The sequence below is a fragment of the Wasmannia auropunctata genome, unplaced genomic scaffold (assembly GCF_000956235.1).
Source record: "Wasmannia auropunctata unplaced genomic scaffold, wasmannia.A_1.0 LD335996.1, whole genome shotgun sequence".
Lineage (NCBI taxonomy): Eukaryota > Metazoa > Arthropoda > Insecta > Hymenoptera > Formicidae > Wasmannia > Wasmannia auropunctata.
In genome coordinates, this window is record NW_012026894.1 from 821817 (window position 1) to 834989 (window position 13173).

General features: G+C 38.3%; 1 protein-coding gene across 2 annotated transcripts in view; it reads left to right on the plus strand.

Moving 5' to 3' along the window:
* LOC105453643 (synaptotagmin-10-like) overlaps positions 1–8337 on the plus strand; it is a 29678-nt gene extending 21341 nt beyond the window's left edge. Inside the window, exons 2-10 of one of the 2 annotated variants that reach the window (XM_011695775.1) lie at positions 3139–3398; positions 3493–3639; positions 3924–4055; positions 4980–5134; positions 5275–5443; positions 5530–5650; positions 5855–6026; positions 6105–6305; positions 6470–8337. In XM_011695775.1, coding sequence (XP_011694077.1) covers positions 3139–3398; positions 3493–3639; positions 3924–4055; positions 4980–5134; positions 5275–5443; positions 5530–5650; positions 5855–6026; positions 6105–6305; positions 6470–6473 — 1361 coding nt within the window. In that variant the 3' untranslated portion in view covers positions 6474–8337. The remainder of the gene's footprint in view (positions 1–3138; positions 3399–3492; positions 3640–3923; positions 4056–4979; positions 5135–5274; positions 5444–5529; positions 5651–5854; positions 6027–6104; positions 6306–6469) is intronic. The other variant, XM_011695777.1, reaches the window with a different exon arrangement.
* Positions 8338–13173: the final 4836 nt, after the last annotated feature.

Sequence of the window (13173 nt, forward strand, 5' to 3'; positions counted from 1 at the left end):
CACGAGAATAAATATCAAACGATACGAAATTTTCAAAATAATATATTTCAACGATGGTGGATTTTTTTTACAAAACGTGAGAGGAAAAGCCAAGGGAGGGTTGATGGTGTCTGAGGCAACGCGAGTTGAAGGTCAGAGAGGATCGTAAAGGAAGAGGTCAAGGCCGCCAGTGCTAGACGAAATATGTTGGCGGCGATACCTTCTGAGAGCCTATACTAATTCCATACAACGTATAAACTCGTTATAAGGAATTGGTACATTAACATTGAATTGATATACAACGAAAATCCGTAGGATTATCAAAATGTATATATAATGGGATTAACGGTGAAAGCACATGAACAAAGGATGTAAATTTCCTATTGGCCTTGTAGGAGTATCCCGATATAGCACGCGAAGGACTATTCGAGCTTTCCGTGCAAGGAAAGGGTCAGGGGTGGCGGACGTCATACGGAAGATGAAAAAGCGCAATAAACATAAAAAGATATTGGCATGTTTTGACGGAACGGCAAGCATGTGTATCAGCTATAGAACCTCGATTAATAGACAACAGGTTGGAGAAATACGATAGGTTGTTTTTCCAGTTATTGTTCGCCCAAGTGCTATGTGCTTGTAAAGACTAAATTTCTTGCTGCGAAGATTGATTGACAGATATTGATATTACAAAGTTAATAATATTTCAATAATTTTTCATTAAATAATAACGACACATGACACATTTTCGTTAATTATATCCTAATAATAATAAAATATTTACGATTTTCGTTTATTTATTAAATCAATAATATTAATGCAATTTGTTTTAAATGAGTGAAATATATTGAAATATATCGAAAACGTAATAGAATAACTTTACGTTGTCGATATTTTGATCAACTTCCCCTCTTTATTTAACAATCGGAAAAGAGAATCGGAAATAATACCGTAATTTATTTACATGTACGTGTTATTCGGGGAAAGTTATTAATGAGAAAAATCTCTAACGAGAGAAATGTCGAGAAAACGAAACGTAGTTATTATCAGCGACAAATATTAGAAGTCTTGTGATGGCAGCGACCTCGTAATTCACTATACCTCATCAATCACTCTGCCGTATACATTGCCCGCGACTCGGCACGACGCGGACGAAAAAGTGTCTCGTAAATCTCTACTCTACGTTGAAAACTTTACGAATTCGTCACGCGAGTATAAACTTTTACTCGCATATAACGTAAATATAATACATGTAGCGTAAGGAAATTATACATTATACCGGTTGTACACTAACTTTTAATGACATTCGATTTCAGCACCGAAAAAAGCGTTCTTAATTTCCCTATCGACAGTACAATTAACGGTCTCTAAAGAGGAAAAAAAATAAAATAAAAAAATATTTTTTGATATACAATTTGTTAGAGGTTAATTGTGTTAATGTTCGCTTTGTATGAAATCCGCAAAACCGGATTTACGGAGTTGGCAAAGTTCAAATTGAATTGCGGAATAAAGGAAAAACTTCCTTGGGCAGGCATTTGTAAGAGTTTGCGCCGTCATTGAGATTTCGAGGGCGCATTTTATTTAGACCCACCCAGATAAACTTTGTTATTTTCATGGAAAAACTGAAATCGCGCGACGCGATTTTAACACGCGTATGACTGAATGGAGCCGCGCGACGCGCGCGGGCAAATGTTAACTCGACGCGCGCGAGACGTCTGTCGTAATAACAAATGAAAACTTTACAACGTAACAATAAACCTACCTACGCCCGATTCTTGCTCGCCGCGTACAGTTCCATTTCACTTGCTCGTTGCAGCAAACAAAAAACCCGTATACGGGGTTTTGTTTGCAGGTTTCATTTCCATTGTTTTCAAAGATAAAAGGCACACACTGCGCGCCATTTCCTTTTTTAAACAGCCGCGATACGCACACGCGAAAAAAAAGGGCAAAAAAGGGAGAGGAAAAAAGCGATAATACGTGCCTCTGTCTCGTACATGTGCAATTTAGTCAATCAAAGGCCCTGTGTGACCAATCGCGCATCGATTTCCTATTACTTTCCACATAGCGTGTGTTGCAGCATTTCCAACAGTTCTCGGTGAGCCGCTTCTGTGAAGTAATCTTCTCTGCTAACGCTTTTTACTGATAAAAGCAGATATGGTGTAATGAGAGATACAGGGCCTAATAAAAATTATTTTTAGGCCTGAGAGACATTCTTCTTTCTTATCTCTTAAAAAGAAATTGAAAGCAAAAATTCGTGCAAAAATTTATCTTCTAATCGAAAGTATAAATTAAATATACTGGTTGCATGCAGAATATTCTCACAGTAAATTCTCTCTTATTAATTCTCAAATGTCGTTTTGATCTCAGAATTGTGTATATATGAAATATATGCCGGGAGGAAAATGCGTCATATATTATACTTATATACGCGGCTGATAACTCGCTCCACATTGAGGCAAAAAACAAAGATATTTCTGTCATTAGCAAGACACGCATTGTTCTCGATATAAACGAGAACGGAAAGCTCGACGCGTTGGCGTATCTCTTCATTTGCCTGAAACCAAGGATACCATTCTCTTTGTGGGATGCGCACGATGATGCATTTCTCGCAAACATTTACACGCGCGCACACACGTACACGCGCGCAATTTATTTAAAGAGCCTTTCTCGTTGGCATCTTCTTCTTTCTATTGGATGAACCTTAATGAAAGTCATGCTTCTCTCTCGGATGTTTCGTCTGCTTTGCAAAACAGTAATTTGAAAATTACATATATATGATATTCAATCTAATCAGTAACTTATATAACTTATATAATATAATATAACTATATAATATAATTTTCATTGTCCATTACTTAAATTACATATAGTGTAACAGAACGTTTCATGGCGCTATGAATTTCTATGAACATATTTTATTCATTTCTTTCACTATGTTCGCCTACGCAGCCTGGCATTCCGCAAAATAATATGCTAAGTAAACATTTTTTATAAATGTCACGAAGCAAGATAAAATATATCAAAAAGTTATTTTATTAAATCACATATATCTCTTTATTGTATCTACATGTGTGTTTATATCTTGTTAATTATTCATATTTTCGATTCTCCAAATTGTTTATTTGCTTACAACGAGTTCCTGGTAACAAACCCTTGTTTTTCCAGAAGAATGGAGCGAAAATTTCCCATATCAGCTTCTGATAGCGGCAGGAGTGGCTCTTGTCGGCCTGGTCCTGCTGGCAGCGGTGAGCTTCCAGTGCTCTTCCACTTGGCGATGGTTAATGAGCATGACTCGACATGAGAATATCGAGGATACGGAGACCGATCAGATTCAACAAAATGCGATTCGCATTAGTCACTCTCTCCCGGATCTCCAATCGGAACCGATTACTGAATACGTTCAAGAGCAGAAGGATAACAAGAAGGTAAATCGTTGATGAATTCGAATTAACGAGACGTCCTTAAAAAAAACCACTAGTAAAATTCCGCGACTGTTTCAACGTCGGCGTTTTATTTCAGGTGTTGCGTCAAACCACTCTACCCATCGTGCCGATGAGACATCAAAGCTTCCAACGTCAATTATCACATCGGCTTGATTTACCCAACATCAAATTCAGCATTTGCAGCTTTGAAAATCGCAGCGACTCCAGCCTTGGCCTTATCAAGGTATTTGGGCGTTTATTTCTCGATATATTCCTCATCCTTGTTATGATGGATGTTGAAATGCAAACAGCGACGCAATGTCATTTGATTCCCTTTGAAACAAGCTTATCATGTAACACATAGAGCGCTTGTATATTCCGATTTTCCCCTGGTTTATTTCCAGCCACCTTGATTCACGTTAATTGATCGATACTGTGTAAATGCATGGCATAATTGAAATATTGTGAAATATTGATTTTACTTGCGAGATATATAATATCGGTGTGAACTTTGTTGACACTGCGCAGCCGGAGTTGTACAAAAAGGAACTCGTGAGGCAGGAGAGCGCGGAAAGCTCCAGCACGACAGAAATGGAGTACGCCGGAAAATTGCATTTTGCTCTTCGCTACGACAAGGAAATCGAAGGACTCGTTGTCAAGGTAAGGTAATCGCGCAACACTCTTTTTTACGATGGAAATTTCAGTTATATTAAAACAGATGCTCGCGCGATAAAATACATATCATAAATCATACAACAATACGAATTTTTTTTTAATTGTGCATGGCACAGCAGGTAGAAGAGATTACGCTACACAAATATTTGAATAAAATATTAAGCGAGATAAATTCACATATAATTGTATAACTGAGATATAACGTTTTCCCGCGGACTGGAAAATAACGTGTTTCGCACGTGAATAAATGGATTCGCATTTAAACCCGCATTTATGCGAGTTCGTGTGTATACGTATCTATCTGGGTTATATTCAGCACGTGAGATATTGAATAATGATAATGTAGTATCACAATATTGCGTTTATGATGGACATATATCCCCACCCCCCTCGTGTCAGAATTAATCGTGGTAACGTGTAGATTAGGTAATGCCGGCCACATTAAGCTATTACTGTATGTAGCGAAGTCAAGTGCATTAAGATCAATTATACACGGCAAACCGCTTCATAGATAAATTAAATTTGAATATGACGCTGTTATCGACCTTTGCTCCATTTGCCACGTTATATTACACATCAAACGTGAATTTGTATAAAAATATGACATTTCAAAATTGGTTTTTGTAGGAGAGAGAAATTCTCTATATCGATTATATAAAATATACATATAATATGATTATATATATACATATTATATGATTATACATATAACAGTTCAATTATAGCACTATCTTACTTTTTACTATTGTTTGCAAATCAAAATATGTGCGAGATAAAAATAATATTTAATATTACGAATATTATTCAACCTCCGCCTCTTTAGAAACACGATATTATTTTTATTGTTATTTCCCGTTCTCTCACGTAATCTTACCTGACAAGTTCAATCTGGATTCTTTGATGTTTTAGGTTTTGGAAGCTCGCGAATTGCCGATAAAAGATGTAACGGGTAGCAGTGATCCGTATGTGAAGGTGTACCTGTTGCCAGACAGGAAGAAGAAGTTTCAGACGAAAGTACATCGAAAGAATTTGAACCCGATATTCAATGAAACCTTTATCTTTAGGTAAAGTCATTTGTAATGCAGTATTGTAATTCATCTTGGAGGACTTTTTCTTATTTCATTTATGTATACCAAATTATATATATAATTACGCAAGAAAAATTAAAACGCGCGGCGTTTGACATTGTAATTTATTTTATCAGCGTTTCGTATGAAGAACTGAGGGAACGTTACTTACAATTCTCGGTTTACGACTTCGATCGATTTTCACGCCACGATCTCATTGGGCAAGTTGTGCTTAAAGGGCTCTTAGAGTGCACCGACCTCGAGCAAGAAATCGAATATACGATGGACATCCTCTGCGCTTTGCCGGTACCTTAATTTGCGTAAAATGGACAGTTAATTATTTTAGGACGATTACTTTTCGGATGTACACTTTTAAATTTTTAATGTTTTAGGAAAAAATCAATCTGGGAGAATTGATGTTGTCGTTGTGCTACCTACCAACCGCCGGTCGATTGACATTAACTGTCGTTAAAGCCAGAAATCTGAAGGGAATGGATATAACCGGCAAATCAGGTCTGTAAAAAATGGATCAGATATTTTTTTGCGATTATATTACGATTATTAATGGAAAAAATCTTACTGTGAGAATATATATAATATTATTATTATATTATCATCATTATGTATGTTCCAATCATTATTATATTTTTATTACAATATTGTAATATTATCTAATTATTATCTAATCTAATATCGATCGAATGTTTCCTTTATTAGATCCTTACGTAAAAGTGTATCTGCTATGCCAAGGGAAAAGAATAAAAAAGAAAAAGACAACGGTGAAGAAAAACACTCTTTATCCCGTCTACAACGAGGCGCTTGTTTTTGACGTTCCCGCGGAAAACATCGAGGATGTCAGTCTAATAGTGAAAGTAATTGATTATGATAGGTGAGAATAGACTTTCGGCATATTTTACAGAGTTTTTTTTTTTATTAAACGCAAAATTTAATATTTCGCGCACACTAGAATTGGATCGAATGAGTTGATGGGCTGCACCGCGATTGGTTCGAGCTTCATTGGCATCGGCCGTGATCACTGGTTGGAAATGCTAGATAATCCAAGAAAACCTGTGGCACAAGGGTATCCGTTAATGGAAACTGTAGCTGGCCATATTCCAGCCGTAGATTCGGAACCACTCCCAGTAAGCCTGAGCTGCTTAAACAGCAGGTAGGTTTAACTCTTCTGCACAGACTGCAGTTTGTGATTAATTGAAATTAGAATAGTTCAACAGTAGTCCGCTAATAATTTGTTGAAAACCTAAATTCTTGCACGATAAAAAATGAAAAAAATCAGTATTTTTATCGACGCCGCTGACAAAGCTCTCATTGCAGATGAAGACAAAAGGCGGAGAGTAAATACTGCAGAAGCTCGCAAATATTGTCGGACGTCGGCTTGGACATTGTCTCCTTCTGTCGTCATTTAATGCACTTCGCTTGACTGACTTAAGTACAACCTCTGTCTCAACGGAAGGCCGGAAGGCGAACTCTGTGCTTTGCAATCTTACCTCGTGCAGCAGGCATGAAATAATAAACGATCCGGTATAAAACGGGTGGAAAAAAGAAAACCGATCATTCTCGCGAAACATATGTTGCTCAATTCCGACGAATGGCGATCGCGATCGGAAACGAGATAAATTTGCGCTGCTTTGTTTTTCTGGAGCTGTTGATGCTCTCGCGATTAGTGCGGGCTGGTCCCGCACCGTTTCAAACGCAGGTTGTTGTATTAACGCAGTATCCCCCCCCCCTTCCCCTCTTCATAGAGCCTCCTCTTATCACACGTGATGTTGAGCATGACGATAGCTTAAATGTTCTAGATTAACGCGTGAGAGGTCAGATAAAGTAAGTTTTTATAGAAGACGAAAATATAATGCGTGAGGAGCATAAGGCCTTATCCTCGACAAAGGTGAGAGAGGTGGACGCATGCAGGCAAATTTCACAGGCATGAGGACGGATTACATTGGCGGCAAGAGTACAATTGAATTGCGGAATATAGATGTCTAAGGTAGTACAAATAGCGCGTTGGATCTGTGCGTCGTTTATTATTTCACCCTCGCTATCACTTCTGCGCAAATGTTCTATTAACGTGATATATGTTTAATCATGTAATGATCACCCGATACACAAACGGGTGTACTGTTTGTGATAATGTATCTGACAAACACAGAAACGCATGAAGACACACATATACGTACACGCATAAAGACACACATTATACGTACACGTGACACACGTGGTCTGAGAGACCGTGTATATCAGTAGCTGCTCCGTACACGTATGTACATAACGTTTGCAACTGAATCGCGACTACTCGATTGTGAACTTGATAATAAATAATAATATACGTCGTGTAAGTTAATTATATCGTAATGGAGGGAAAAAAAGGAGCGAACAGTGTGCGCGCGCAGCCCTCTTATTATTTAATAAATTACGAATATATTATTTATGTGTATGCCGTGCATTTAAGAATGTATTCGAGATAATATTCTTGGAAATAATATATGATATTTACTATATAAATAAGTTTCTAACAAGAGAAAATTTAATTCTTCTGATGAGTTACATCTGGCAAAACTTGCGAATGTCTTTGACAGGTCTGTGTGAATTTTGCTCTATTAACATATTTCTAAGAACGTTACTCGCCGTTAATCCGGCGAGACGTTTACACAGAATGTATGGAGAGAACTTGAGTACCAGAGAATTATGGGCGTTTCTGGAAAATGAGAGAAATTGGATATTTTCTCAAATACATATTTCATAAATGGAGATGCGGTGACAAAATGCGTTTTCAATTAATATTTAACATCTTCTTTCTATTTTAGTATTTTCTATAAAAATTTTTCTGTGATCTTAAATTTCTCAAGTCCCTCGTCAGTCGCGTGAAGAAATGGTAATTACGACAAGAAAGTGTACGTAAGCTACACACGTATATAATTATATTACGCAAATCGTAGATAATCAAACATAATATCAAAGTTAATATCAAAGAAGTGAAATAAGAGTGACATATTCGACTAGCGGAAAATGTGCCAACAAAGTAGTTGTGTAGCAGAAGTAGTGTGATTAATGAATAGTACGTTCCAATCACATGCTTGATATAGAGACCTCAATCGGCGCGCCGTAGTAAATCCTAGAGTATCCTCCTGTCTTGAGTCAATAAATTTTGTATATACATATATATTAATGTATATTTTTCTTTTCGCCTGTAGTGCAATGCCTACAATGAGACTTAAGATTTAAGATTTAAGAAAATTGACCAATTATATAATCGATTATTCATTTCACGTGAGAAAAATAATCGATTGTAATTGGCCAATTCTCTTAAATCTTAAATTTTAAGTCTCATTGTAGACGCCGCTTCAATTGTAAGAAATATCTTTCAAAATCCTCGAGAATTTTTCATTTACTCCGTTGTTCCAGTGATGCCCATAGAAAAAGAAAAAAAACCGAAAACTACTGTATTTTTCGTACAAGTGGGACATTATACCACAGGACTGAGCTTTCTCAAATAATTTCACGTAATAAGTGGAACAGTCGCTCCATACTGAGAGTAGTATTTAAACGAGTCCGACGAACCTGTATACCTGTATATGCGAAAAGAAAAATCGCGACGCAAAATGTAATATCTCCATTAGTGTTGTTATAAAATTAACGAGAATGCTAAAGCGAGTTTTCCGTTTTTATTGTCGTATCGGAGAAATTTTAAAATTTAAACATTTTTTTCTTTTACCTCGAATACCGAGTATCGCGGATTCATGAGTGATGAAACATCGGCTTTTGAGATGCAAATGGACTGCGTACTGGATTAGAAATTATAAATATGTAGATCTTGTGTGTGTATTATCTATGAATAAAGCAAGACAAAGTATATGGAAATAGTGTAAGTTAAAAAAATTACGTTGGTAACGTATTGCAGCTGTTTAAATCTCGCAGAATGGATACTTTGTTTAATACCTACTCTAATTATGAAAGCGATCGTACGTAATTAATTTATGGGCAAATAACAATAATATCGGTATGGACGATGTGTAGACTTTTCTAACGAGTACATATCTATATTGTATATTCGAGTACACCCAGTGCTCCCTGTTATGATCGTGAATAACATAAATAAATCGGTAACAAGAAAGATCGTTATCTTTTGATTCCACCTGCTTAATTTTAGATTTTTTTTTCATAATCACTCACAATTAGAATTATCGAGTTCATCAGAGTCCGAGTTACATTTCTAGTCCGTAAAGAAAAAAAAAGATCGTCTGCAACATCAAATGTACTTTTCATTTATTTGACTACTTATCTTTACAGATTATTCTACCTTATGCTAAGATACAACTTTCCCATTATGTTATCTTCTAATCGAACATTACAATACTTCTAAGTATAAAATAAGCGATAGAGCTTATATATACTGGTATGTAGCAACGACTTAAGTACCTTTCTACCTAGTACTCCTTAAAAGTGGCGGGAATTAATCTGTTAACCGCGTATCCTCCTGTCAACGACGAGGTGCCCGTGATTACGGTTTCTTTTTTTTTGGCTTCGCCGAAAATCAATACGAGACAAGTGTGTCGAGAGACCCTCTTTCGACGGTGCGCCCGGTCCTACATCCTACATCCACCGATCGAGCGTCGAACCGCTCACGGACGCGCTCCTTAACACCGCCGGCAAAACAATTAGGCCACTAACTACATTTTTTGTTCGTGGAACACTATCGTTTGGTCGTATCCTCTCTCTTTTCCTCTCTCTCTCTCTTTAGCGCGCGCATCTCCATTTCATTTAAGTGACGAAAGATGTTCACCGAAAGGACGCCCGTAGTCGGTAGGAAGCTCGATCCTGATCGAGATGTAATCGCGCGGGTTTAAACGACGATCCGTAAAAATTGGAAGAGCTCGACCGTGATCCGCGCACGAAGTCAGCTCGAGTCGCGTCGGATCGAGGTAGGAAAAAGAAAAAAGGTACGAGTCAGTGCTTATAAAACATTGGTGCAAACGATGCTCGACGAGTCGATCCCCCTCCCTTTGAATCCGCGCGATCGAGGCTGCTCCAACTTTACGGCTACGTGTATATATTGACTTTCGTATGTAGATGTAAAAAAAAAAAAATTGATCACACGCGTCGACAAAAGCTTTTCGATTGGCTACGAGTCTCTCTCTCTCTCTCTCTTTCTCTCTCGTGAGACTCGAGACGTCGGATTCCGTTCACATTCCGTTAAGCTTCCCCGCTACATCCGTTACGTTTCTCTTACGCGAATTCTCTCCCGCGTCGCTCTTAAATGTTAACTTTGAGAGAACCAGGTCTTTTAAGTAGATATACGTGAGCCTAATAGGTAAGCGCTTGAGTGTCAGATCCGCGTGTTTTGCAGCGTTTTGTGTCGTGTTTTCCTGTCTCCTCTGTCTCGCCCGTGATTACGCTTATGAACATTACAGACGCGTCGATTAATCTATTAAGATGTAAGTACTCCTCTATATATACGGGCAGCTCGCGGCATGAATATGAATCGGATTAAAACTTTACACAGTTCCTTATTACGTTTCTTCCCCCTTCGTAATGTCGATAAGTAAAATTATCACTTAACACGCAAACATTAAGGGCCTTATCCGACGAATATACAAATCTAATGCTCCTATATAAGGTAGCCGTCAATATTTAAGTACGTTAATGTGTAGCCACAATCGTATAATAATAATAATATTAATAATAATGACGACAATAAATCGTAATCGTAATAATAATATAGGCAAACTCTTGTAGCGTTGTACTTAGCGTTATTTAAAATAGTAGCAATATTATTTTTTTTTTTTATGTACTGAATGTTCAAGTACGGACAGAAATCGATCTTGAGTTAACTTCCTTTATGTATATTAGCAATATGGAGGGAATTCACTAACAACTTGCTTAAAGAGTGCAGCACATTCTCACACATCTATAAACAAATATAAAAACTCTTTCTCTTATGCGACCTCTCGTCACCCCGATGCATTCTCATTCATTACGCTGCCAGTTCGCATTTACGGGACAACTGTGCGAAAATGCGTGCGTGAAATTACACGTCATATTACTCGCTACCACGCGTCGTCGAAATCTCATCCCCAATTTAAATTTTTTCTCGCACAATTCAACTACATCTCGCTTTAATTTGACTAATTTTTTGAACAAGGAGCGATTTATGCCAATTTCACCTTCCTTCTTCCAGCCCTATAGATATAGATGAACGAACGCATTTCCTAAATATGGCTAAAAGCAGAAAATGCAGATGGAATGTCGAATGCGCTTCTTTTTTTTTCGTCGTTTTCCCGTGTTTCTCACCGTAGCGAAAATAATGTGTCGACAGTGCGCCTATACATCGAGTACACACACGTAAACATTTACACGCGTGACACAGAAATTCGTTTCCATACGTAAGAAAATTATATATCGTTGAAAGCACCCAGACACAACCCTCAACCTTCGGCATATCACCCTCGTCCATCGTGTACGTCCCCCTTCGCGTCGTATCCTTCCTCTCCCATTCACGCCTCTTCACTCTTCCGCGCGCGAACAAAACGACACGAACGATCATGCAGAAGCACGCCCCATAACGAGTGGCAATACACCATTATTAACACGTTGCACACGTAACATTCTCCTATACATTTAAAAATTGTACGATTACCGACGATCAATTTTTACGACGGGGGGGTCGCCCCCGCCCGATCGTCCGGATGCACAGCAAGAATCGATATTAACGACCGGTAACGCTAACCGCTGATCTCGCAAGCCCAGGTTCGACTGAATCGCTAGAATCGACGGCACTATGCAGCTTTACTTTATACAACTACACGTAAACAGTACGGCATAACGTTTTAAAGTGTATCGATATCTAAAAATGCTGAGGATCGCAGGTGATTCCACGACAGCGATTCGACGGTAATTCTTGACTAGAACACGTATCGAGGTGCGGGGAAATCTACTCCTTGCCATCGTATCAAGCCAATCGAACAATGTCAATCGTAAAACTGTCGAAATTTGTTAAAATTACTAGGAATGTACGCTTTGAAGACTCGTAAAAAAACTACCCTCGCGTTATTGATTATCCCGAAGAGTTTCACCCTTCAGCTATTCCGACTGACTGAACGTATTTTGCTAGAATTGACGACATCGTCCGTTTTTAAGCGAAGCAAATGACAGATGCAAGTGCGAATTGCAATTATAATGCATTGTAGAATCACACAGCGTTCAATCATCGCGACGATCAACTGAAATCCGTAGTTCGCAACTTGAACCCTACATTTATGTTCTCTCACTTTCTTCTCGCGTTCCGCGATTCCTTCTAGTCCCCGCGCCCCTGCACTTCCCATTTCATTCTTTCGTACACGAGGGATCTTAAATTATGACGGCTGTCGTATGGCAATCACGGAAAATACCTGTCATCGTCATACGGCTACGAAGCAACAACGACAACAAAACGGTTTCCCCACATCCCTCTCTTGCCTCTCTCTCTCCTTAGGTAGATTAAGTAATTACTCGTTACACGTGATTAAAACCAAGTTGACGACAATATACACTACATCCGGAATACGTACGAACAACTGAAGGCTATACTTATGCGCGGCGTCCTGTGTCTACGACTAGCTCGTGTGAAATGTACACCAAGGCTCGAGAATGACAAATAGTACTCTGTAGTAACACTACAAGACTATCACACTGTTCTACGATGACGTACGAACGGAAATCAAGCTAGTGAACTCTATATCGCCTATGCGTGATCAAGCATCTTCTTTCCCATCGTTGTTGGATGTTAAGGTGTATACGTCTGCTTTTTTTTCCTCTTCATTCTCTCGCTCTCACATTTCACGCACTCTTTCTCTCTTTCTTTCTCGCTTTTCATCTCTCTCTCTCTCTCTCATTTCTCGTATCCTATTCTATCGTCACTCGAGTCATCCCAGGGATCACCCCGATCGACGCATTCACACACAATAACGTGATCCTCGACAGCTCGCGGAATGTTTAAGGATGAATTCGGGATGTTATACTTTAGCCTAAATAACTTGCTTTGCTGA